The 24,602-nt window shown below is 43.4% G+C and overlaps 1 protein-coding gene across 1 annotated transcript in view; it reads left to right on the top strand.

Moving 5' to 3' along the window:
- The first annotated feature begins 11,229 nt into the window (after positions 1 to 11,229).
- The window catches only part of si:ch73-211e3.1 (mastermind-like protein 2), a 70,524-nt gene continuing 57,151 nt past the window's right edge, over positions 11,230 to 24,602 (top strand). The window contains exon 1 of the mRNA XM_061233898.1: positions 11,230 to 11,556. Within this exon, the coding sequence (XP_061089882.1) occupies positions 11,509 to 11,556 (48 nt within the window). The 5' untranslated portion in view covers positions 11,230 to 11,508. The remainder of the gene's footprint in view (positions 11,557 to 24,602) is intronic.

Here is a 24,602-nt window from a genome sequence, read left to right as displayed (position 1 = left end):
AGATGAGAAAGGAGAGAGGCCTCAGCATTCTTCTATGCTGTTATTACCAGCAGTTGATCATGTCTTGCCTTTGGATTTCGCCAGGCCATCCTTCTTTACTGTTTGCAGAGTCTGAACAACATCATGTTCTGAAGTATAACAGAATCAATATCCTGGAGGGGTCTGAAACAGAATTCCCTTTCTGAGTAAAATTAGATACTAGCTGTTAGCTGTGGGAAATAATGAAATGGCCTCCCACACTTACCAACACCACCAGCTCAGCCTCCCCAGAAAACTCAGGAGGCTGCTTGGATTTGCCATTGACATTATTTGTGCACTCTAAACATGATCACAAGAATCTTCTGTTCTCACTTCCTGAAAAGATGGAAACTAGGTGTAGATATTAAGAAGACTGAAGTACCTGTTAGCTCTCTCCGCTCCTTATTGTTCCATGTTATTATTTCCCGGATTATTTGGCCACCCCATCGCGGGGGTATAGGGTTACACAGCCGCCACCGAGCTCTATGAACAGAGCAGAATTACTCACAAGCTGGCATCGGGGAGACGTGACGGAGCCAGACCCGCCAGCAGGGCACAACGGATGGACTGACCTATTACTCACCCCGAGCGCTTCCTCCAGTGAGATCACCCACCACACCTCCCTGCTCCGCGCACGGCTCGGTGTGCCTCAGCACGACTTTCCTTTCCCGGGCCGACAACAGCTTTTAACTGGAAATGAAATACTCACCAAGCTGAGTTTCTGGAGTTAAATTCCACCCCAGCTTCTCGCCTTCTTAATCTATCACCCAGTTGCCATAAAGGCAAGAGTGAAGAAAACTATTTATCTGCTCATTTGGACACCACCTGTGCATCCTTTCATCCTGGTTTCCCCTCAGTTTGCAATCCAGGGCAAAGAAAGGGCCTTGAAATTATCTGCAGGAAGTTTATGGAAATCAGTGTGGCTGAGAGCTGCAGGTGTTGACAGTGCTGATAGTGAATACAAGTGGTCCTAGTTTTCTGTGCAGTAGCTTGCCTGTTGAGTTTCTACACTGAGTCAATGTTGAAGCGACATGGCCAATGGTACTAAGTGCTATGTTTTCAGATAATGCCAGTGTAGCATTTAATCTTGCTTCTATACAATTATGAAAGCAATTTTTCATTTAGTCTATAATACTCTGCCAAGATATGAGCCAAATTATCACACTCTATGTTAAATGTATAGGCTATGGGCAGTGGATCAGTAGAAAATAGCTGACACTAAAATGTCTCTGTGCTCTTTTTCAGTCAACAGTGCTACATATATTCCAAAAGTGAATAAGTGATATTCAAAACCCCAAAATCTATTCAACTCATGATTGCTCACACTGTGACCCATGTCCAAATTAGAGATGATATTTATACAGAGCTCCAAAGGCAAAGACATATTTTCTCTTGATTTGGCTCAGTACACCAACATTTCAGATTTGTAATCAAACAATTCACATGTGGTTAAACTGCAAATTTAGTGCAGATTTTATTACATGATTTTTTAATACATTTTAGTTACACCATGTAGAAATTGCAGCATTTTATATATTTCAGGGCACCATAACATTTGGGACAAAAGGATTTGCAGGTGTTTATGATTAGTCAAGCGTTCAGTATCTTCTCTTGATTCTAGGCTTTTGATTGCCTTTGGTGTCAGTTATCGGTGTCAACATGAGGACCAGAGATGTGCCAATGAAAGTCAAGGAAGCCATTATGAGGATGAAAAATAATAATAAATTAAAAAAAAAGCAAGAAGCTTACCAAAATAAACTGTTTCCCAAATATTATGTATAAAATATATACAAATATTATTTAATTAAATCTGCATTTTAACCACATGTGAATTGTTTCATTATGAATCTAATTTTCAAAAAGATATGTCTTTGTCCCAAGACATATGGAACGCACTATATACATACAAGTGGACAGTCTTTTCATTTGTTTTGCTATCGAATAGGTAGCTGCCACAGTCACAGATTTCCTTTGCTTAAGTTAAAGAACTACTAGGAACAGATGTGGTGTCATGTGTGTTTAACCAGCCATGGGTGAGGCAGAGGGACAGCAACATCAAGAGTCTCCAGTCAACACAACAACAACTCTGATGTCTACAAAGCTGTATTTGCAGAGCTCATGACTTAGACTCAGTGTAAGTGCAGGGTCACTCACCACAATGCTTATTCCAAATATAGTTGTGTTAACACTACATTGTGTGCACACCATGTCCTCACTACTCCTCAATTTTGAAAAAGCTGGCTGCTATATACACTCACTGAGCAATTTATTAGGTAGACCTGTGCTAAATGCACAGAAATAAATGCATAAAAGCATGCAGACGCGGTCAAGAGGTTCAGCTGTTCCGACCAAATGTCAGAATGGGGCAGGAATGTGATTCAAGTGACTTGGAATGATTGTTGGTGCCAGACAGGGTGGTTCTCAGAAACAGCTGATCTCTGATTTTCATACACAATAGTGGTATACAGAAGAGAATCTCTGAACACAACACATCAAACTCTAAGTGAATAGGCTACAGCAACAGAAGACCTGTTAACTGAATGTACAACATCGCATAGTGTATAACACAAGGGCATTCCTAAAAATCTAATACCATCTCTGCAATCAGCTGTGGTGTTTTCATGCACCAAATATTTGATTGACTTCACATTTCCTTCACCTCCAGTTTCCCATGTGATCTCATACTTGGCAAACGAGAATTACTGTGGAATCTCTGTTGGCCCTGCTATTGCTACACATCTGGGTCTGCCTGGGGATTTTGTTTACCTTCATTACAGGCAGGTTACAAACAGACTGGGATTATATTGTCCTGGTGAGCATCCCATGGAGTGTGAGGATGTAGTAGTCTGAGGCCTGGAGGATGTGTCTGTGGGGCTGCAATTTCTTCAGTAACCCTGTATTGATTCCTGTTGCTGTCCTTATCAGCGCATCTGCTTTCTACCAGCATGGAAGGGAGAGAGAGAGGGAGGGGGGGGGGGTGGTGGAGAGAGAGAGGAGGAGGGGGGGCTGGAGAGAGAGAGAGTAGAGGTGGGGGGTAGAGAGAGAGGGTGAGAGATTCCATATAAGACTGTAATAATTACATTTCTCATGATCATTGGTTAAAATGTATTCTTGTGTGCAATGCTATTTTGGCAGTATTTGCTTTGGGAATAAGTTGGTGTTTCTTAAAGGGCTGCGCATACCTCAATGTATTGCATTGCCCATACGGAGTAACAGAGCAGACCCAGGCCACGGCATGGGGAAACAGATGACATCATCGATCCGGACCGCATGGACTGCGCCTCCCAACACTAAAGTGTCCTGTCTTAATCTGTCCTGTGATACAGCCCAGAATTTAAGGCAGGGTGGGAGGGGGGTCATCAGTTTCTATAAAGGAACACCAGGTATTATTTTTAGTACCGTGGGTCCAGTTACTCAATCTATTAACTTGGTTTAATTTATTCACCATTCAGTCTCGTAAAGGAGAGATGCAAAGCAGCTATGGAATGGGAAACACATGAGCACTGAGGGGGAAAAGTTGAACAGTAAAAGATATGGTTGGTCACAGGACAATGTGGCAGAAAGCACTTGAGTGTATTAATTCCACTGGCAATCTTAACCTCTTCAGTTTTTTTTTTTTTGGGGGGGTGCTTTTTAGAAAATAATCAAAAGAAAATAAAGAAAACAAGATTAAGGATTGTTCCACTGGCAAAAGACGTCTACAGAATACACCATTGCCACTAGGAAAGTTACATTTCTTTCCCCCTTTCTCTTGCTAATGATTTTTGTGTGTGTGTGTGGTGCTCTTCCCCACTGTCTCCCGAACAAAACCACGGTGATATGGAGCAGAGTGTGTGCTGTCTGACCTTGATTGGTGCGGAGGGTGGCGGGTAAATAGATTACACTGAGGTTACCTTGACAACTGTCTGTGCTGATTTTGGCAATCTCTGGGCCTGGGGAGAGAGAGGAGAGAGAGAGAGAGAGAGAGAAAGAGAGAGAGAGAGAGGGGGGGGGGGCAGGGAAGATGCAACGGGGAGGGAAAAAGAGAAAGAGGGAGGGAGAGGACAGAGAGCAAGAGAGAGAGGGAGAGGGGGAGAGAGAGAGAGAAAGAGAGACTGCCAGGCTTGGAATTCCTCTGACTTCATATTAATCATTAACACAATGTTCCCGAGAGTGCCTGCCAAGCTAACATGGAGGAAATTCATGAGGCATTTTTTCTCCTCATGTCTCTCTCCTTACCTCTTCTTTGCCATTCCCTCTCTCCTCAGTGTCATGGTGCACATTTCATGGATATTTACAAGCACTGTTGCTGTTGCTATCAACAGAAGGAAATGATACAGAGAAATAAATTGTTGCAGAGATTTTATTACCCTTCCTCCCCTCCCATTTGGATTTTCTAGAGCAATTTCTGCACTTCTGGAATAGGATGTGCCGACTGCTTCTGCATGTACTGTTTCTGTCTCACTTCCTTTGTGACATAATGCCCTCCATGCCAAATTGTAATGTCAACCCTAAAATTGAGCTCAAACCTGTCAACTTAATTTAATGAGCTGTGCCTTGAGTGGAGCAATTTGTTACTACATTTTGGCTGGACTTCTCTCTGGGCACCTGATGTTGGCTGAGAGGCACTTCTAATTTAGCTCACTTAGTTAAATGTTCCTGAATCTTCCGCCCTCAACTGAAAGGAAATAAGTGGGTTCACAGCTACAGCTATGTGTCCGTCTACCTATGAGGTTCATCTTAAATCTCATCAGGCCATTTTTCAGTTAAAGCGCCGCTGTCTTTGAAATTGATGACATTTTTAGATTGGATGAACAGACTCAACTGAACACTGTCCTATTGCTGTATCTCAGTGAGACTTGGAGTCAAACCTGATGGTCATAATGAATATAATGTATTTGTATCCAGTATGACCTTTCAAACAGCAATGCCAGTTTGATTTACAGACAAGGAGTAATACCCTTATAAATGTAATGATCTGGGATTGAGACACCTTGTTGAGGTAATTCTGCCATACTCAAGATGCAAAATAAAACACCTGCATCGTGTTTTTCAGAGCTGACTCTTGGCCTTATTTTTAACCTCCATTGTAAGGGTGACATCACTTTTTAAAGATGTCGTGGGTGGAATAACACTATGTACTGAGATGGACTTTGTTTTGACTTTTTGACACTCCCACTTTGGGAATAGTTGTCAAATCTTGCATTGGTATGATATTATAATTGTGAAAATACTTCATGCATGACTTTTACAAAGGCTATAGTAACTGAGAAAGTTCTGTGAAACTACTTAAACAGACAGCTCGAACACCCCAGACTTTTGTCTTGGAAATGTATTCTGAAGTTTGTATGATGGATGCAGAAACAGAGGAAGATCACTGGGAATCCATTACTGACAATGTAACCCAATGCCTCTGTAAGAGGCTGAGGGATTGTGTGAACATTTCAGATTGCTATCAGTGTGGGATAGTGGTGTTCACCTCTTACCATCGGTACAGCAGTGGGCCACAGCATGCAGAGATCAGGAATGCACACAGGCTGGAAAAAATGGTTATGGGCCAGAACCTTTGACTGGTGGATTGTGGAGTCATGTCATACCTACAGAATTTACTGTACATGCTGCTGGTAAACCCCTAACTTCAACTTAATTTATTTATTTGTTTGTTTGCTTGTTGACTTGTGTGTGTGTGAGTGTGTGTAAGGGTAGGGGGCGGTTATAGAGAGGAATGGTATGGTATGTTCTGGTCCTCCACTCTCCATAGAGAAAGCCTGTCATGTTCAAGCCTTTTTTGCTGGGAAAAATGGTTTAATCTAGGAGCTTTCACACATTTCACACCTACTGTAGAGGCTTCCATAAAGAAGTAAAAAGAGTTCCCCTATGGAGACAAGCCACAGAACCCTTTTGATGAGAGTGTAGCTGGTGTTGAAAATGAAAATGGGTAGGAAAAGGAAAACACTTTTGAGTTTTCTATCCATGTGTGATTGACCTTGTCATATTCTCTCATAATTGTCTCAGCCCTGTAAAATATAAAAAACAGTTCCTGCTTTTCACAAAATTTCACTCAAGTGGACTTCTCCTATTTGTCCAGACCCTGTTTTCTCTCACTATAAAATGTTCTTCCTTTACACCAATTGCCTGCACATCACTGACAAAATGGCTTGTCAATACAATCCACTAGTAGTTGCTAGTGGTCACAGTAGTCACTGTCCAGTGTGTTTCTATGTGCAGAGTTTTTTCTATACAACACAACAGTGTGTGTATGTGAGAACATAAGTATACTTATGTGGATGATTAAAGGTACTGTGTGTGTCTGTCCATGTGTGTATGCATGTGTATCTGTGTGTGTTTTGGTATGTGTGTGAGGGAGAGAGAGTGCATACAGTGGGCTCCAGAATTATTGGCGCAAAAATATGCACAAAAGTGCTGTAAACTAAAACATAATATTTATATAGTAAGTTATTTACATACATTTTGACATATATTTTGTAAGTGTAAAGCAGTGTGCTGTAATAATGATTTAATGGAATCAGACAAAGTCTTACATTTTTCAAATATAAAATCATTTCCACAAAAAACTGGTTCCACAATTATTAGCACCCCTCGTTTAATACTTAGTGCAAACACCCCTGGCAGAGATGACAGCAATGAGTCTTTTCCTATAATTTATGATGAGAACACATGATGAGAAGGTATAAGAACACAGTTCAGACCACAGGTTTTTCACGGGATTTAAATCTGGAGACTGAGATGGTTGCAGAACATGGTTGTTGTTTTTACTTAACCATTTTGGTGGATTTTGATGTATCTTTGGAGTCATTGTTACATTACATTACATTACATTACGTGGCATTTAGCAGACGCTCTTATCCAGAGCGACGTACAACAAAGTGCAAATCAAACACAAGAACAAGTGCCAAGAGGACCTGAGAGGACAGTACAGTTCCGAGTCCTAGTGTAAACATACAGAAATTCAGAACCCTTGAAGAGTACAATCAACTTTCAAACTAGCATACCACAGTTGGCAGCTAGAATACAACAATACAACAGCCAATAAAAACAACAATACCTATACAAGTAACGATATCTATACATAAGTGCCATTACAGTCTAAGGCTAATCATGGTGATTGTGAGTTGGGGAGGGAAAGGTGTAACCTGAAGAGATGGGTCTTCAGCGCTTGAAGGAGGTCAGAGACTCTGCCATTCTGACATCCACCGGGAGGTCATTCCACCACCGTGGGACCAGGACAGACAGCAGTCGTGAGTGTGAAGTGCAGGTGTGGCGAGGGGGAGGCGCCAGACGGCACAAAGTGGCAGAACGGAGGGGTCTTGTTGGTGTATAGGTCTTGATAAGGGATTGAATATATACAGGGGCTGATCCTTTAACTGCCTGGTATGCAAGCACCAAAGTTTTAAATTTGATGCAAGCCATAACAGGCAGCCAGTGGAGGTTGCTGAGCAGGGGGGTGACATGTGAATGTCTGGGACCATTGAATACTAGACGGGCTGCAGCATTCTGGATGAGTTGTAGGGGTCTGATGGCAGATGCTGGAAGGCCAGCCAGCAGAGAATTGCAATAGTCCAGGCGGACTCCTTGTCATTGCTTGAACAAGGAGCTGAGTGGAGTAGGTGGTGAGAAAGGGTTGGATTCTCCGGATGTTGTACAGGAAGAACCTGCACGCCCAGGTCACCGTAGCGATGTTCTTGGAGAAGAATAGCCTGTTGTCCATCACCACTCCAAGATTTCTTGCACTAGGGGATGAGGTCACTGGGGTATCCCCTAGTGAGATGGAGAAATCAGAGAAGGGAGAGGTTAAAGCAGGGATGAAGATTACCTCCGTCTTACCTGGGTTGAGCTTTAGATGGTGGTTGCCCATCTCTGGATGTCTCTCAGGCAGGCGGAGATACAGGTAGAGACCTGTGTGTCTGATGGGGGGAAGGAGAGAAAGAGTTGGGTGTGATCGGCATAACAATGATAGGAGATGCCATGAGCAGAGATACCGGGGCCAAGCGATCTCGTGTAGATGGAGAAGAGGGGTCCGAGGACTGAGCCCTGGGGGACTCCTGTAACAAGGGAGCGAGGGGTTGACACTCCTCCAGCCCAGGACACCTGGGAGGACTGGCCAGAGAGATAAGATTTGATCCACTCTAAGGCTGTGCCACAGATCCCTGTAGATGCCAGGGAGGCTAAGAGGATGGAGTGGTTGACCGTGTCGAACGCCGCAGAGAGGTCAAGAAGGATCGTGACAGAGGAGAGAGAGGTTGCTTGTGCAGCCTGAAGGGACTCATTGACAGAGAGGAGTGCAGTCTCCGTTGAGTGGCCAGGTCTGAAGCCGGACTGGTGGGGGTCCAGCAGGTTATTCTGTGAGAGGAAGGAAGAGAGTTGGTTGGAGGCAGCTCGTTCAATGGATTTGGATAGAAAAGGAAGGAGAGATACCGGACGGTAGTTTTGAATGCAGGAGGGGTCTAGAGTGGGTTTCTTTACTGGTTGCTGGACAATCAACCGATGACCAAGTCTCAGCTTCCTGGCAGAGGCAACCAGATATTCTGCCAAGATTTTCTGGTACTTCATTGAAGTAATTCTGCCACTGATCTTAAATAGTGCCCCTGGACCACTGGCAGCAAAACATCCCCAAAACATCAATAAACCACCGCCATAGTAGGTATAAGGTGCTTCTCCTTGTATGCATTTCATTTTGCAGCCAAACATGTTGATAGTGTGTTCTTTCCATTTTGGTCTCATCTGACCATAGCACTCCATTCCAGTCATAATTCCAATGAGGTTTGGCAAACTCAAGGTGCTTTATTTTGTTTATTGTGCTCTGTAAGGGCTGTCTTCCACGCCAGTATGGAGGTGCCATTTTATGATTTTGTTTTAGACTCGGTGACCCCAAAACACAACCAATCTCTGCAATTCTTAAACTGCGATCCTTATTTGGGTTACTTATGGCCTCCCTCACCATTTTCCTTCCACCATCCATGGGGATAATGTGCACTTGCATCCTCTTACTGTCATGTTTGCAACCACTCTATATGTTGTATGCCTTTGTATTATTGCCCTTACAGTGCTAAGTGGTATGTTTAACCATGTATGTATGTTTTGCACCCATTATCCAACTTGTGATGGTCAATTACCATCTGTGTCTTCTGAATTGACAATTCTTTGGATTTTCCCATGCTGATGGTTGACAAAGGGATTTTGCATACTTGTTACCTCATTTCTATATTCCTGTGAAACAGAAAGTGATGACACATTGTGATTAACTACAGACTGAGATTAACTAAATTAATTAAAATTGTATTGCCAATTTTCTTCATTTTTATTTTTATTTTGCCAATAATTCTGGAGCCCACTATAGTCGTGTTTGTGTGGGTGATTGTAAATGTGCTATGCAGGTGGAAGCATGGACGTACATGAGTGGGTATGGGAGTGGATAGGTATAAGTGTCGATTTGTGTACCTGTGTGTGTATGTGTGTGTTCATGTGTGCATGCCTGTGTGTGTGTGTGTGTGTATGTGTGTTGCGGGCCTGCTGTAATGTGAACCATTGTGACTCCAGGTGCAGAAAGGCGATCAGCGGGGATGGGGCTGGTGTGACCTCCCCCAGTGCGAGGCGCAGAGACCCAGCCTTTGTGCTGTTGCCAGAGACCCAGCGAGCTTCCACAGGGGCATTGTCCCCCCCCCCCCATCCCCACCCCCACCGCCCCGTCACCAGCTGTAGTGAGAGAGAGAGAGAGAGAGAGAGAGAGAGAGAGAGAGAGAGAGAGAGGAAGAGCCTCAACTGGTAGAAACAGACTCAAATGCAGTGCCACCGAGCTTCTGTGTCACGGTTGCAAAGCCAAACATTTTAAAAACTAGATATTACATCCACACACTTAATATTTGAATATTATATCCACACACCTGACCTTGAGTTTGCTGAAAATACTGCATGCAGGAGTTCATATTTACAAGAGAAACTTCAAAACAAAGTGAGAGGGGAGGTCCCCTGGGATGCCCCTCCCCCCCACAAGGTTTTCCTGCAACGGATATTTTTCTACACTTTTCTTTGCCCATTCTAGAGCACGTCATATACAGTAGGTGATCAGACCTGAGCACATACTTTCTGATTTATTTACAGTAAATAAATCAAAAAGGTGTTTTTTTTTTTTTGTGTTGTTTAGAAAAAGTTTCTTTTGCAATTAAATCCTTTGGGATTTTTTATTTTTTATTTTTATTTTTTTACCTCTGGTTTGTGATGTGATACAAAGTCTTATTTCCAGAAGAACAATCCACTTGACCTGAGAACTTGATTGTGAAATATAGTCCCAAATCACTGGCAAGCCTTAGTTCTGAGCTATCTAAAATCAACCTCCCTGCCCCAACTTTTTTACGTTTTCCAAATCAAGTCATTTAGCGACCTCAATCGAGGTATGCTAAATTTTTTTTTTTTTGCACGGTTTTATAGTGTGACGTTCTACAATAACGTCATTTATTTGAACCATGAAGCCAATACGTCCAACGCTTCCACTTCATAATCATTTGCAGTTTACATCTAAATAAACTTTCCACACTGTAGCCTACAACCACTTTACTGAAATCCATCTGAGCCCGATACATAGCCTACTTCCCTTGTCAGGGTTATCTATGCAAGTAAGCATATAATTGTGCCAAACCTTCACGGTATCAAAATATGCATTGTTCAAGCTATTTAAAGAGAAAATATGTAAATAAAGCATCATGACAGAATTTGTATTTGAAATGTTTTAAACGGCCTATTGTTGCAGTCACGCCTAAAATATTATTATCGATGTATTTTGCATACGACTGCACTAACGTGTCCTTGTAGGCTACGTGCTAAGTGTAGCCTTCAAAAGATTATGATCGATGGTTTCCCACCATTACTGACCCCAGTAGCAATATCTTATCCCGTGCTGTTTTCTTTGCACGGCTAGGCTACTGCGTTGCGATATTTCTGTGACGGACTTTATCCTTAAACGATATTGTGTTATTAACCAAATTTAAAAATAAGAATAAAAAACAATAACTCAGCCTTAACATAGGCTACTATCTTCAAGAAATGGAATGTCCCTTTAAGACTGAAACATAGTGTGTAGTGGAACAACTGCGTCTCCTCCTCCGTGACATCGTGCAGGATATCATCCTATCGCCGAAGTTACTCCGCCTCCGGAGTCAGGAAGCCAGAGAGGGCGAGCTCGTAAGTGGCCGCGTTGTGTGGAGATTGATACAGTCATTGTATCATTATTAGACGAATACTGCTACCGTGGGGATGAACTTATATGATACTTAAAGAGAACATAAGATTCGATTTATTTCGTTCAATTTTAATTGTTGGACCCCCCTTCCCATTCCCCCCACAACAGGTCAAGTAAACGGTGTGATTTATTTATTTTTACCAGTTTAAATCAACAATTCTTTAGGATCCTGTTGCTTTAATTTCTTTGTGTGGAGATTCACATATCGAAACAAAAGTGGATTTAACAGAAGCCGCGTTGACCAACACCACTCCAAGATGCTCTTGGTGTCCCAGCGGCTAGACGCACCTCGCATGGAGCCACTAGTAAGTTAATGGGTTTTTAATTATCGCATGCACCGGCGGTAATTGTTGATGGGTGGTCTTCCAGTAATTTAATGTTTGTATACAGGACTTAATTTGCTAATACTTAATTACCCTTGTATTGGCGTGTTGTCTACCCTATGCTACATTTGATCGCGGTTGCGGATTCTACAGCAATGTATTATTTACGCAATGGTATTTAAACTTATTTTAAAGATGTGGCATACAGACGAGATATGTCACTCCCTCTACAGTAGCCTACCCGGTATCTGCATTTTAGAACACGAACGGGAAATCGCAGTGTTTATGTTTGAGTTGCATGTTGTAAGATTAGATCGCTCGTTTGAAGAGAACATTAAACGAGAGTAACTTGCTCCTCTTTATCTCTCTTGCACATACAAAGCACACGGAAGTTAGACTAACTGCTTGAGCTTGATGTTCACAATTTAGATGAATGGAAATTCAGATAATCTTTCTGAGAATGAAACATTGAGACCCATCCGTGGTTCAATGAACTCGCACGTTGGTGTGTTGTTTCTAGAGTAGCCCAATTTCGCTTGTCAAAGGATCTGTGTAGCTGCGGTCGCCGTCCTGTAAATGTAGACTATTTAAAAAATATATATTCTCGTTTGAAAATAATAATGATTTTAGAATCTGTGTGTGAACATATAAGCTAACCGTAGTCTATGTTCTATAGCGCCTTGAAAATAAAGCGAAACCGTCACACAGTGAAACAGCATGTGGTCTGCTTGTTCGGAATTTAAAACCATTTATCAGAGCAGTGAATGGGATCTCTGTGGGCGATCGCAGTAACAAAAGACGGTCTGAAGTGTTGGGTCAGCGGATTGCTGTAGTGCGTTTAATAACAACAATTATATTAATGATAATATTGAATTGTATGGTGAAATGATCGTATGGTCGCACTGCCGTGTTATTAAACAATTTTGCGAAATCACAGAGATGGGGGTTGAAATCACATTGACACGAGGAAATGGGAGACAGGCTGGTGTCTCCAGGATTAATTCAAACTGCCAGAATAGGTAATGGGATTAACTAGATGGTAGAGGCCCCTCTTCTAGCTCCATCATTCATTAAACGAAGAGACTGGATCTAACCCTAAACGTATCGCTATATTAAACCCAATAGACTCACTGGAACAACTGTAGGCTATATAAATCGAGTTGCACGATAGGAAGTCATTTTTTTTGTGTGCCAGTTTGATTACTTAGCCTAATCACTTAATGCGAATGTATTAAAAGCATAGGGTAGGCTACTGTCGCTTGTCTTCGCGATCGATAATGCCGACCCATTTACTGAACAGACAAATTAAACCTCTTAATCAGTTGTGATTTGTAAACCACATATTCTTCGCTATGTTCAACTTTGACACGGCTTTTCTTAAATGGGCTACATTTCCGAAAGCTAGGCTATGTATTTAGCTACGTAGAAATGATTTATCCACGACCCGTGTTTCACTGCCCCCTCCCTTTCAAATCTTACAGAAACAGCCTCCAGTTAGCGAAAGTAGTTACTTCGAGGCGATCAAAGGTCACAAAAGGGAAACGCACTGTTGAATTTCACGATTTTATCTCTGACACCTTTCACTTCTATTGCTCAAGTTCTAATACGTTAGTAGGCTACATTATTATTACTATTAAGGGTAGGCTACGTGAGGGTTAATGTTAAGTTTGCAGCTGCAAGCAAACCGTGGAATGCGAGAAACTGAACCAAGAATGCGTGCATGTGATCCAGGAGAAGTATGCAACTAGCTTCGGGAATTCTTTGCCCTTTAGTGTATGGTTGTTGAATGAAAATACCAACTTTGTCCGCGTGCGGTGTGCACTCATTCGTGTGGTAAAAAGACGTGTTGGGTCACGTGAGAGACTGCTCAGTTCAGTTCTATCAATGCGTAAAGTAACCATATACACTCAGTGGCCACTTTATTAGGTACAACTTTCTGGTTATGACCTCCCTTGCCCCCAGAACGGCCTGAATTATTCATGGCATGGATTAAACAAGGTGCTGTAAACATTTTGTAGAGAATCTGGCCTATGTTGACATGATGGCATCACACAGTTGCTGCAGATTTGTTAGCTGCACATTCATGCTGTGAATCTCCCGTTCCACCACATCCAAAAGGTGTTCACCAGGATGTTGACTGTGGAGGCCATTGAACTCATTGTCACGTTTGTGGAACCAGTAGTGTGCATTGTGACATGGCCTGTTATCCTGCTAGAAGTAGCTACCAGAAGATTGGTAAACTAGCCATAAACGGAAGGGACACACACACTCGGCTAGGCATTTAAATGATGTTCAAATTGTATTAAGGGGCCTAATGTGTAAGGGGCCTAATGTGCCAAGAAAACATTAATCGCAACATTGCACCACCACTGCTGGCCTGAATCTTTATTTATGCCAAATTCTGACCCTACCAGCTGCAGCAGGAATCAAGATTTATCAGATCAGGTGTCCAGTCTTTAACTGTCCAGTTTTGGTATGCCTATACCCACTGTAGTCGCAGTGTCTTGTTCTTTCCTAACAGGAGTGGAACCTTCTGTGTGATCTTCTGCTGCTGTAGCCCATCCACTTCAAGATTTGAGCTGCTGTGTATTCAGAGATGCTCTTCTGCATACCAGTGCTGTAATGCATGGTTATTTTAGTTACTGTCTCCTTCCTATCAGCTTGAACCATTCTCTTCTGACTTATCTCATTAACACGACCTTTTTGCTCACAGAACTGCCTTGCCCTTAACAAGCTGGTGTGCAGGTGTACCTAATAAAGTGGTAGTCTGAGTGTAGTCTAACCGTTTAATTATATTACCTGGCCTTATATAACACAGGGTAGTATATTATTTTTGTCATAGTAGTCTTATTTGTGAGTGCAGGGGTTTAACGAACAGAGTTCTCCTCACAGTACAACATTTTATCACATGGGATTCTGATTATTGTGAACATTTCAGTGTTTATCATGCAAAGGTGTGTGTTTGTCTGTTGTTTGTGATCATTTAATTGATCGGATGGCTCTTGTCTAAACATTCATAAAGAAATCTTGAACTATAATGAAAGGCTGTGCTTGAATGAAAGGCAATAGGGATTACTTGCTTGACCAATTCCACTGTTGATCCCTACCTACACTACACAAGAAAATTATTATGATCATTAATCATCATAATCAGCAACTGCCTTCAGCAAACTGTCATTGTTTTCCTCTTATAATAGGTATTTAGAATGATTTGATTCCTTAATGGATTATGTGGGGGTAATGTAGGAAATTATCCTAATGCACAGTTAAAAGCATTTTTTAATGTACTTTTTGATTTGTGCAATAGGCTGTACTTGTAGTGAGCCTTTTTCTACTAGATTTTTTAGATGGTTTGCCTCCAACCTCACTATGTTTCTCTCTGTCTGAACTGGTCCGTGGCCAAATTAGTCATCAGGCTTTGAAGTCGATGTTAAAGAAAATACTCAACGGTGGAATGTGAGATTGCTTTAGAACTCTTATTGAATGTGCCAGTGCTTCAGTTGCGGTAATATGAGCATCTGCGGGGCTTGTCCGGGTTGGATTCCACCTCAAAGTTATGTTAACCAAAAACAACAACAACGAGAAAAAATTGTACTTTCATCTTTCGGACGGTCTTACAGGATGAGATCATTGAAGAATTGGCTTTTTTGAGTCGAGGGTTTGTTAACTGTTTTACAGCTGCCTTGTCCATTTAAGTGCAAAAATAGGCTAAACTCAGGCAATCAGCCTGACATTATGAGCCCTCGTGTACCTTCTCCGTTTTAGATTTAGATTTGTTTTCGCAAACAAAATATATTTGAGCATTTTCTTTTCATTTGCGGGAAGCGTGTGGTGCAGTTGTAGCAAACATCACCTTTTCTGAGTGGGTTTTGCGCAGGAGAAGGATGGGAAATGTGCTGATTTGCAGTTGTGATGTGCCATATGGTGGCTCCCCGAGAGGGAGGAACGGGGGGCGGGGAAGAATGATGGGGAGAGATGGAGAAAAAGAGAGGTTGGAATGGCCTTGAATGTGCTTGTCCGACCAGCTGTTCTCTGGCTCGATGTGAAAGGAGCTACTCGTACCATCACGGTCATCGGTTGTGTCCCTGGTGCACCGTGTGCAGACGGACTGAGAGATGGAGGAGAGCGACTTGGGGACATTGCTGGAGTGACATTTGGTTGAGTCGCTATCATCCTCCGCGTTGTTGTAGGCAAAGTTGAAACAAAAGCAGTGGAGACTTCTTGAAGAGTATCTAAGTCTTTTGAGACGAGCACGAACAATACACTGCAGTTTACTATTGTTACTGGGTTAATTCTGTAATCAAGTGAAATATGTAGCATTATGTAGCATATCTCATTCCAAAACAAGAAAACCTGAGAGAAATGTATGAATGATGAATGGGTGATTGAAACCACTGTTTCTATAGTTTTTTGCAGGAGTCATAACAAATGCAATGTTTTTTTCAGATTGGAGTTCCAGGCATTCAGTTATGGAATGATCTTTATCCTCAGTTTTTCTGAGAAATATTTCTAGTATTGGCTGAGATCCCCTAGTATTGGCTGAGATCCCCAAGACATCAGCTTTCTACCTCCGGTACTGTAAGAGTATGAGTAATCTTTCATTAGTTGGCAAGTTCTTAAGGCATGGATACTCCAAGAGTAAAAATGAAGGTCCACACAGGACAACATCTGAACCTGTGTTGCACCACCTTGCAGACATAGCCTAATACCAGGCTCATCTTTGCTGATCTGGGTCCCTGCCAGAGTTTAAAATGGGTAGGTTTGAGAAATGAGTAACCAGGCCTTGTTTAACACAAGCAAGACCAGCGTCCCTCTGTCATTTCCTGTTTGTACCTTAAACTTCACTTACAGTGTCTGGTCAGGAGCTGCACCCCAATAGGAAAGAATCTACATGACAAAACATATCCAGTGTCTCTCTCTGTGTCTCCCACTAACTCTCACACAGAGGGAGTAGTTTCTTGTGAATAAATATATTTATTGTTTGTTTGTTTGTTTTTTTTTCTAAATAATGTGCATTGGAACATCATTGTGATCCTGACCAGGCTCATTTGTTAGTGCTGGGGCTCCAGTCCAGTGTCCTCCATGTCTACCATGGGAGGAAAGAACATGTGTGAAGTGGACTCAGGTGGCAGGAGAGCTGCACACTTGCATGGTCAGAAACCCAAGGGGGAGGGGAGGTCAGGGAAGGAGAGAGCCAGGAAGTGCAGGTGTGGTGGTGTTTTGGGTTCGAGCCTGGAATTAGTCGCTCAGTTTTTCCTGCTGCCAGTCAGGATGAACGAGAGTGTGCTGTGTGGACAGGAGAAAGGGAGCAAGGGGTGGGGGTGGGTGAAAGTGCGTCACTATGACTATCAGGCAACCCCAACCAGGAAATAACAGTGTTGCCAAGGGATCAAAAGCAAACAGCAGCACACTCCAAATATCAGGTTAGTTTTCCTCTGTCCACGAAAACAGTTAGTCTCTTTTTAATGCAGCTCCATGCCCCAGCCCTTATCCTGAGTCAGTCCACAGTTTCCTGGGCTGAGATATACATGGAAACTTAAGACTCCCGAGTTTTAGTTTGGTGGTAAGTCTGGTCAAGCACTGGACTGACCTTTGATTTGTTTGCAGAACCAAAGGAAAGTTGAGACACTTTTGTGGTTGTAGTGTGTGTGTGTGTGTGTATCCATGAGTGTGTGTTTTTCTGAAGTGAAGAGCATTTAATCTAAGTGCTCCTCCAGAGGCTTAATCCCTTCAATTTTAATACCCTGTATTTTTATCTGAACACGGTGGGTTGAACACTGTCATTACAGCACCACTGAAGGACCTCCTCAGTTATCCAAGGAAGTAAATACATGAATGAATACTGCATAAGACAAGCATGATTATTCAGCATTACAAAGAAGTGTTACTGTAAATTATTTTAATAATTAGAGATGAGGTACCCCCCCCCCCCCCCCCCCCCCGCACATGTCATAAAAATGAAAGATAACTTTCCGTGGAACTGTGTGGTTAATCTTGAACATCTTAGTGGCTGGTTTTCCACGTGATACACATTCTGCTCTGCCTCAGTAATTGCTAAATGTGTGGTTAAAAAATTTACTGTATGGGCAGTGATTATGTCATCCTTGTCTTTGGCAATGCAGCCCCCTCCCCAGGTAATGGGGTTTTAGTGGGAAGAAACGGCACCTGATCTTATGAGCTCTTCTCCCTCCATCAACTGAAGTGGTGCCTAGAGTGACCCTGACTGAGGTCAACTACCCAGCAGATGGTCTGCACCAGCAGATACCTCTGTCCTCCTGGGTTCATGCTGTCCTGTTATGGTCTCAGGCAGTCACTCGGCCAGATTCTGATGACCTGAAAAAGCAGCATGCTTTTTGACACCCCAGGTCCTCAGAACCAGCTGAACCCAGTGAGGACTAATGCTGCCTCCAGTTCCCCACTGCCCTCAGGCCCTGCCAGCTCCAGCACTCCCTAGTAAAGGTAGTAGAGTGCAGTGGAATCGCATAATGAAAGGCCTTGTGTCTATACGGGAAGTTGCAGCAGACGCGTGCTTCGGTGTGTGGGTGCGGGCGGGCTACTACTGTTGTGCTGAGCAGCAAATGGATCCTGTTTCCTCTCCAGGCCGGGTTACGTTCCCATTGTTCCAGGAACATCCGTGATTCCTGAGCGCCCTTTGCTGGGAACCCTTTGATTGGAAGTGTGTGCTGTATTCAGCTCCAGCCACTGCCGTTTTCAGGATAAAATAACCTGCAGTTATGGGGACTGCTGAAACAAAGCTCTGCAGCCCTCTTACGGATCCTGCCCCTTGTGTAAAAACTAAATAAGTCCTGTGTGTCCACTCAGCGCTTGCTAAAGAATTGTCGGAGAACTTGTGTGCCGGGCAGTGGAGTGATTTTTGTGCCCTGGCGGATCTCTGGCTCTCTCTCTCTCTCTCTCTCTCTCTCTATCCGTCCCTCCCATCTGTCTTTCCACCTTCCTCCATGCTGTTGATTGTTTCACCTCAATCCTTTTCACACTCAAACACACATGCAAAATCATCATGAAAATGTGGTTTTCCAAAGCTTGTATGAACCATATAAAAATTATAATTGAGACAATGCATGATACTACTCCTTCCGTATTGTCAGTATTTTGCAGTCTGAATGCTATGCCCATAGGTTCACACACACACATACATACGTACATACATGCATACAGTGAGCTCCATAATGTTTTTTTCTTGATTTGGATCTGTCCGTTAGTAGTGTTCAATTGCTTCCTCACTTGCTTCAATTGCTGTACTGTGCTGTTCAATTGCTCAAATGCAGAAACACTCTTCAGGAGGCAGACGTGGATCTGTCAGTGGCTGATTGTCTGCAGAAGATGACACAAACAGAACTACAGTGGCTACACAGTGAGATGCAAGCCACTAGTTCGCTGCAAAAACATGATGGCCAGGTCACAGTTTGCTAACAAGTACCCTAAAGAGCCTGGGAAAAGGAGTCCTGGAAAAAGCTCTTGTTGACAGATGAGACCAAGATTCACTTTTATCAGAGTGATGGCAAGTGCAAATAAAAGCGGAGAATGTGCACTTTACCCACATGTGAATTGTTTGATTACAAATAAAAAATTGTGGAGTACAAAGCCGAATCGAGAAAAATATATATCTTTGTCCCAAACGGTATGGTGCTCACTCTATGTGCGTGCATGTGTGGGTAGAAATTATAACTCCTCCCACCTCCCAGTACTTGATATTACACTCTGGGTGTTTTGCTTAACCAATAGGAACCCTCACCCAGTTCGTTCAAATCAGTAGTTTATTGATCAATAACTCAGTTTTAACTGTGATTTTGGGTGGGTGAGGCTGCAAACATTTACAAACAAGACCCCAAACTCTGTGTGCTTGCTCTGCTCATCTGGACTGTGCAGGTAGTGGCTAGACAGTGGAATTGGTCTCCTTGTAAGATGCATATTTCTATTTATACAGCCCTGCTCTGAAAGTAGGCCTGTGATGAAACGGCTTGCAACATCCTCTTGTAATCAGTGTTTAGGAACGAGGAAAATGGGGACACTAAGAACTTGGTGGAGATTGCGAGATGTACTAAAGAAGGAATAAAAACGGGGCTGTTCTCGTGCGACCCATCTGATTGGCTCTCGATGCTCACCGACGGAGTTGCTCTGGCGAGCGTAGAGCCCCTCTGTCTGTAAGCGTTGCCTGCCATGACTCTCAACCCCCCCCCGGTGTTTTTTTCTCCCAGTCACGTTCCATTTCATGGTGCTTCTGAAATGTACTGTGCTGCAAATGATAGCGCAGACCGGAGTGCGCTTTTAAAAAGGAGCGTACGCTGCAACCCTCACTGGCTGCAGGGTGCAATAGAGAGTCTCTGTAGGGGTGAGTGTGTGTTAGACAGTGCCATATGTCAGCTGCAGCAGAGACGCACACGCGCGCACACACACACACACACACGTATTCACACGCTCACCCACTCTCTCCGTGATCTATGGCCCATGCCTGCCAATGTAGTGCTACCCAGAATCCCCTGCGCCACATAATGCACTCGTTCCCAGGAGCAGTTGTCGTAGTAACCTTGGCAGCATCGTTCAAGTGTGAACCTGTCTTTCTCGCAGGGCTACAAATGGAGGAATGTGTAAATTATTAATCAATAGAAATGGGAAAGGGAGGACATCATGTATTTATTCAGAGCATTTCATATATCTATATATGTATTTCTATAGTGTAGTTCCTCAGAAAATGTGTATAGTATATGAATAATTTGTAGCTAATATGGAGAGATGACGGTTTCTTTTAATCTGTCAGAACTACTTTAATGCATTGTTGCCGATCCATTATTGTTTTTGTTGTCGTCTCAGTAGTATGCTATTCTAGGTCACCCCCCCTTTCCCTGTGTCATCTATTAACAAAGTGCTGCTGGTGTGGGGCGTGTGGAATGCATAACATCGTGTGGCTCTAACAAGGTGTCAGTGTGGCGGTCTCCACATTTATCTGAGGGCCTCAGGAAACAAAGCATGCTGGGAGGTGGCCGGGGGAAGTGGGGAGAGGGGGGGTGTGGGTGGGGTTAAGGCGGATCGGGTTATTAGCAAGTAATAAAAGGAAACAAACCAAATATACTTGGCAGCAGTTGTGGAGGAAGCAGCTTTGTTTTTTTCTCCTTATCTGCTCCCACTCTGTGTCCCACACACCCACGCCACACACGCATGCACAGACACACACACACACACACACACACACACACACACACACAGTAAGAGAACCGTACTCTAGACACACTGTAATAACTCTACAGTCGGCCACAGGGCAAGGGCTTCTCTGTGTTCCCACAGTCTAAACTGCAACCCCCTCCCACAACCACCCCCACCTCCAGCCCCACTCCCTGGCCGTTCTTCCGTGCTGTCCTGGGGGAATAGAGGACCCATCTGTAGGAGCAGTCAGACTGGAGGTCAGCAGTCCCGCTCCGCCTGACGCAAACCTGACACTCGGAGCGCCAGCGAGCACACAAAACCCAGCCCCTCCGTGATCTCCGATTCCGCCCCATTGCAGCGATCCGGAGGTGATTCCGCCGCATTTCCCACTGATAGAGGTGGATGTTTCTATTGTCGGCCAGCCATTTATCAGGATCCAGCAGCTGGCCGTGTGCTTTCCCCTGGCTTTTTCCTTTCTTTTCTTTTCGCGTCCCCCCTCTTTTCCTTCCTTTGTTGCTCACCCGTTGAACCCACCTCCCTCCTGCTCTCATAACCAGAGATGGAATACAAATCATTTCTTTGCCCCTTCTTTTCCTGGGATCAGATCTCCTCACCTGGTCTTGTCGGGGTCAGCGAGAGTGTCACTGTGGTGATGAAGAGGGATAACGTTGGTGTCCGGTTACAGCAGGGAAGGTGGGCTGTAACAGTATTGTGGCACTGGCTTCATTGAGTAATGTGAGAGCACCTACCATTTACTACATCTGTCTCAAGTCCTGGCTGAGTCAGATTACACCAACCCCCTCATCATCCACTAGGAGCGTGACCCTACAGAACTGGGGTCAATTAGAGTGCTGTAATATTGTAATTGATATAATTGATTAATTAGAGTCCAACCTCAACCTGCTTCACGCTTAATATCTTTTCATTTGGACATGCAAAGGACCAACTAGGGGGCCCTTTTGATGAATGATTCCATGGCAATCAGAATCCTATTCACTCTTTATGATTTGACTTTAAATCATTCACTCGCTACTGACGCAAGCCCACAGTTCAGAGTATGAATAGCTATTTTTCATTTTGAATTCTTAATGATTCTTATACTTTAATTCTCAATCAAATTTTTTAACCTCTTCCTAAGTGCAGTGTAGAATCCGATATAAGATTTGTGCAGCCAGTCACAGGCGTGGTAGTTACAAGAAATAACAAGGATGTATTGGTTGCCCGAGCTGGGTGTGCTGTTTACAGCCCATCAGGGTTGTGTTGTTTGTGTACTGCTGTCCTGCCAATCAGAGGAATGCTCTGTGTGCTGCTGGTTTGCAGCCAGTCAGATATGTGTTTTGTATGTGCTGCTTGGGTGCACCAATCAGTGGTGTGTTTGTTGCTGGTGTGTACCGTGTCCCTTGTGTAAACCGTAAAAAGGCAGAGGAGGCTGCTAAAGGCCCATTTGTGTTAGGTATAACATGGCTGGGACACAGGGACTCCCTGTAGAATACTTCCTACCGCCAGATACGGCATCCTGCCCCATCTCCCAGGACCCAGTATTGCACAGTTGAGACTGCACTCGGACAGCTGGGAGCTGGGCAGTCTTTCAGCTGATGTAGAAATCTCACCAGATCTGACCACAGATGGGATAATTGAGGCTGAAAGCGATTTTACGTTTGGCAATGAAAATGCATTTTTCAAATTTTATTCTCCGCAAACATGGGAAGAAAGCTCAATGAGATGCACGTTTTGGCAATTTGACATTTTCTCCTATTGTGTCGTAAACTCTGAGCTCAGATATGTGGCGTGCTGCTTTTGTTTGCTAAATATTTTTGAGATTGTTTTGGCACAATGGAGTCGGTGCCCCCTGTTCAGGAAGCAAAGAGAAAATCAGCGATTTGATCTGTTTATCATGCAGACACACTCACTCGTACGTCTGCAACTGCTGTCTGCTTGTACACTTATACATACTTCAGTTATTTATTCATGTAGAAAGCCGGCTGAAACTATGCTACTGCAATGTACCTTATTTGTGAGAAGCGTGTGATTATGGTCATCTTATAAAGCCTGATTTATACTGTGCATTTGTGCCACACATGACCCTCAGAAGTGGTGAAAGAAAAAGATGACTATAACATTAGTACATCCAAACACAAATGCATCTTATCATAATATTATTTTAAGATAGCAGCCCTGTCCCTCCCTTATTTTCATGGTATATAGTTATGTGAAATCCCCCAGCTGTTCAGACTAGCTATGCATCCATTGAAAGAAATTTGAGGAGGTTAATCTTTTTCAGTCTGGAGGGTGGTCATGCAGGATAGACACACATGTAATTGTGAGGAAATGTTGAATACAGCCCCCTCCCACCAACTCAATTTCCAAAGCACCCCAGAAACCTGGATTTTAGGGCTTCCATAATGAGTTCAAGCAGTTCTGTCCCAGATTACAGGACTCAAGAGATTGGAAGGATGAATAAGGACAAAATAAACCTTCCAAAACAATAAAAAAATAATAAAAGAAAACACTTACGGGGAACTTGACCATTCACACCTCACTAACAACATTCGCTGCAATTTGAAATTCCGTTAATGATAAAAACCTGGAAACGTAATGTTTGGGAAGAAAACAATGATGCTCATACTTATCTGTATTCACGTCTCATAATACACTTCCATTTGAATCTCCAGTGGAGATTCCTTTTACCACTTATAAGTGGCTTCTATTTTAAATCAAAGGCCCTCCTTCCAGAAACAAAACTTGAGATATATAGAGTTGTGATGTATTAAATGGAGTATATGAGAAAATGTATTTCTTTGCAATACACAGTTCTACGTTTTTTCTTTTCCTTTCCCATTTTCCCCTAAAATAGTCTTTCTATAGAATTGCCATTTTTACGATGACTGTAACTACCTAATTTATTTGATGGCCTAATTCTCCCCTCCCCTTCACCCTGTATTAAGCCCTTGGCCTCTCCTGAAACAGAAACAGGCTGCCTGAGTTGTTTGCTGTTGCGACAGAGCTCAGTGTGTATGGGAGGAACATACCTCTCCCTCTCTTGCAGTCCAAAACAAACAGTGAAGCTGGGCTCTAACCGCTCTGTGTGAGGACCAAAATTCCACAGCAACCCTGTAGCCAGGGAATCCTATTCCTTATCCTCTTCTCATCCTTCCTTGTAAGGAGGGACACACTTGTGTTTTTCTCTTCGGTGTCATTCTGGAATAGACCAGAATACAGCGTAGATTTCCTGCTTAGCCCTTACCAGCCAGCCCTTACCCTTTGTTGGCTGCCTCTGTCCAGTATTTGGAGACGCATACCTGCTTGAGAGCAAGTACTGGAGTACTTTAAGTACAGGAAAGATGTTTGGAGTGTGTGTGTGTGTGTGGGTGTGGGTGTGTGTGTTTTTATGTTGCTGATGCTCTTAGTGAAGCTGGAGAGACTCGCGTGAGGTGAAAGTTGATCGCCAGCAGTCATGTCGACTCGCACGCAGTTTCCTAAACCTCAGTGTTCTTTTTTTTTTCTCCCCTCATGGAGCCCAGCTGTGTCTCTCCTGTGTCTCCAACATCAGGATCTAATAAACACGGTAAAAAAGGGAAGAACGACGGGAATCGGTTCCACTTCGCTTGTTTGCGCAGCTGCTGCTAATGACATCACTTGGGTGTGTGTGTGTGTGCGTGCGTGTTTTTGCGTGTGTGTGTGTGCGCGTGCGTGTTTGCATGGGTGCCTGCGTGCCTGCGTGCGTGTGTGGATACGTGTTTGTTGGCCGTGTTAGTGTGTGTATGTGTGAGTGCATGTTTGTCTGTGCTTGTGTGTGAGGGTGTGATTTGCATAGGATTGTAAAACGTTTCTATGAGGAGGAAGTTTCACAGCGATGTTTTTGTGGACTG

The sequence above is a fragment of the Conger conger genome, chromosome 3, assembly GCF_963514075.1.
Source record: "Conger conger chromosome 3, fConCon1.1, whole genome shotgun sequence".
In the NCBI taxonomy this organism is placed as follows: domain Eukaryota; kingdom Metazoa; phylum Chordata; class Actinopteri; order Anguilliformes; family Congridae; genus Conger; species Conger conger.
The sequence above is the reverse complement of the archived record's forward strand: the minus strand, read 5'-3'. Positions and strand labels throughout refer to the sequence as shown.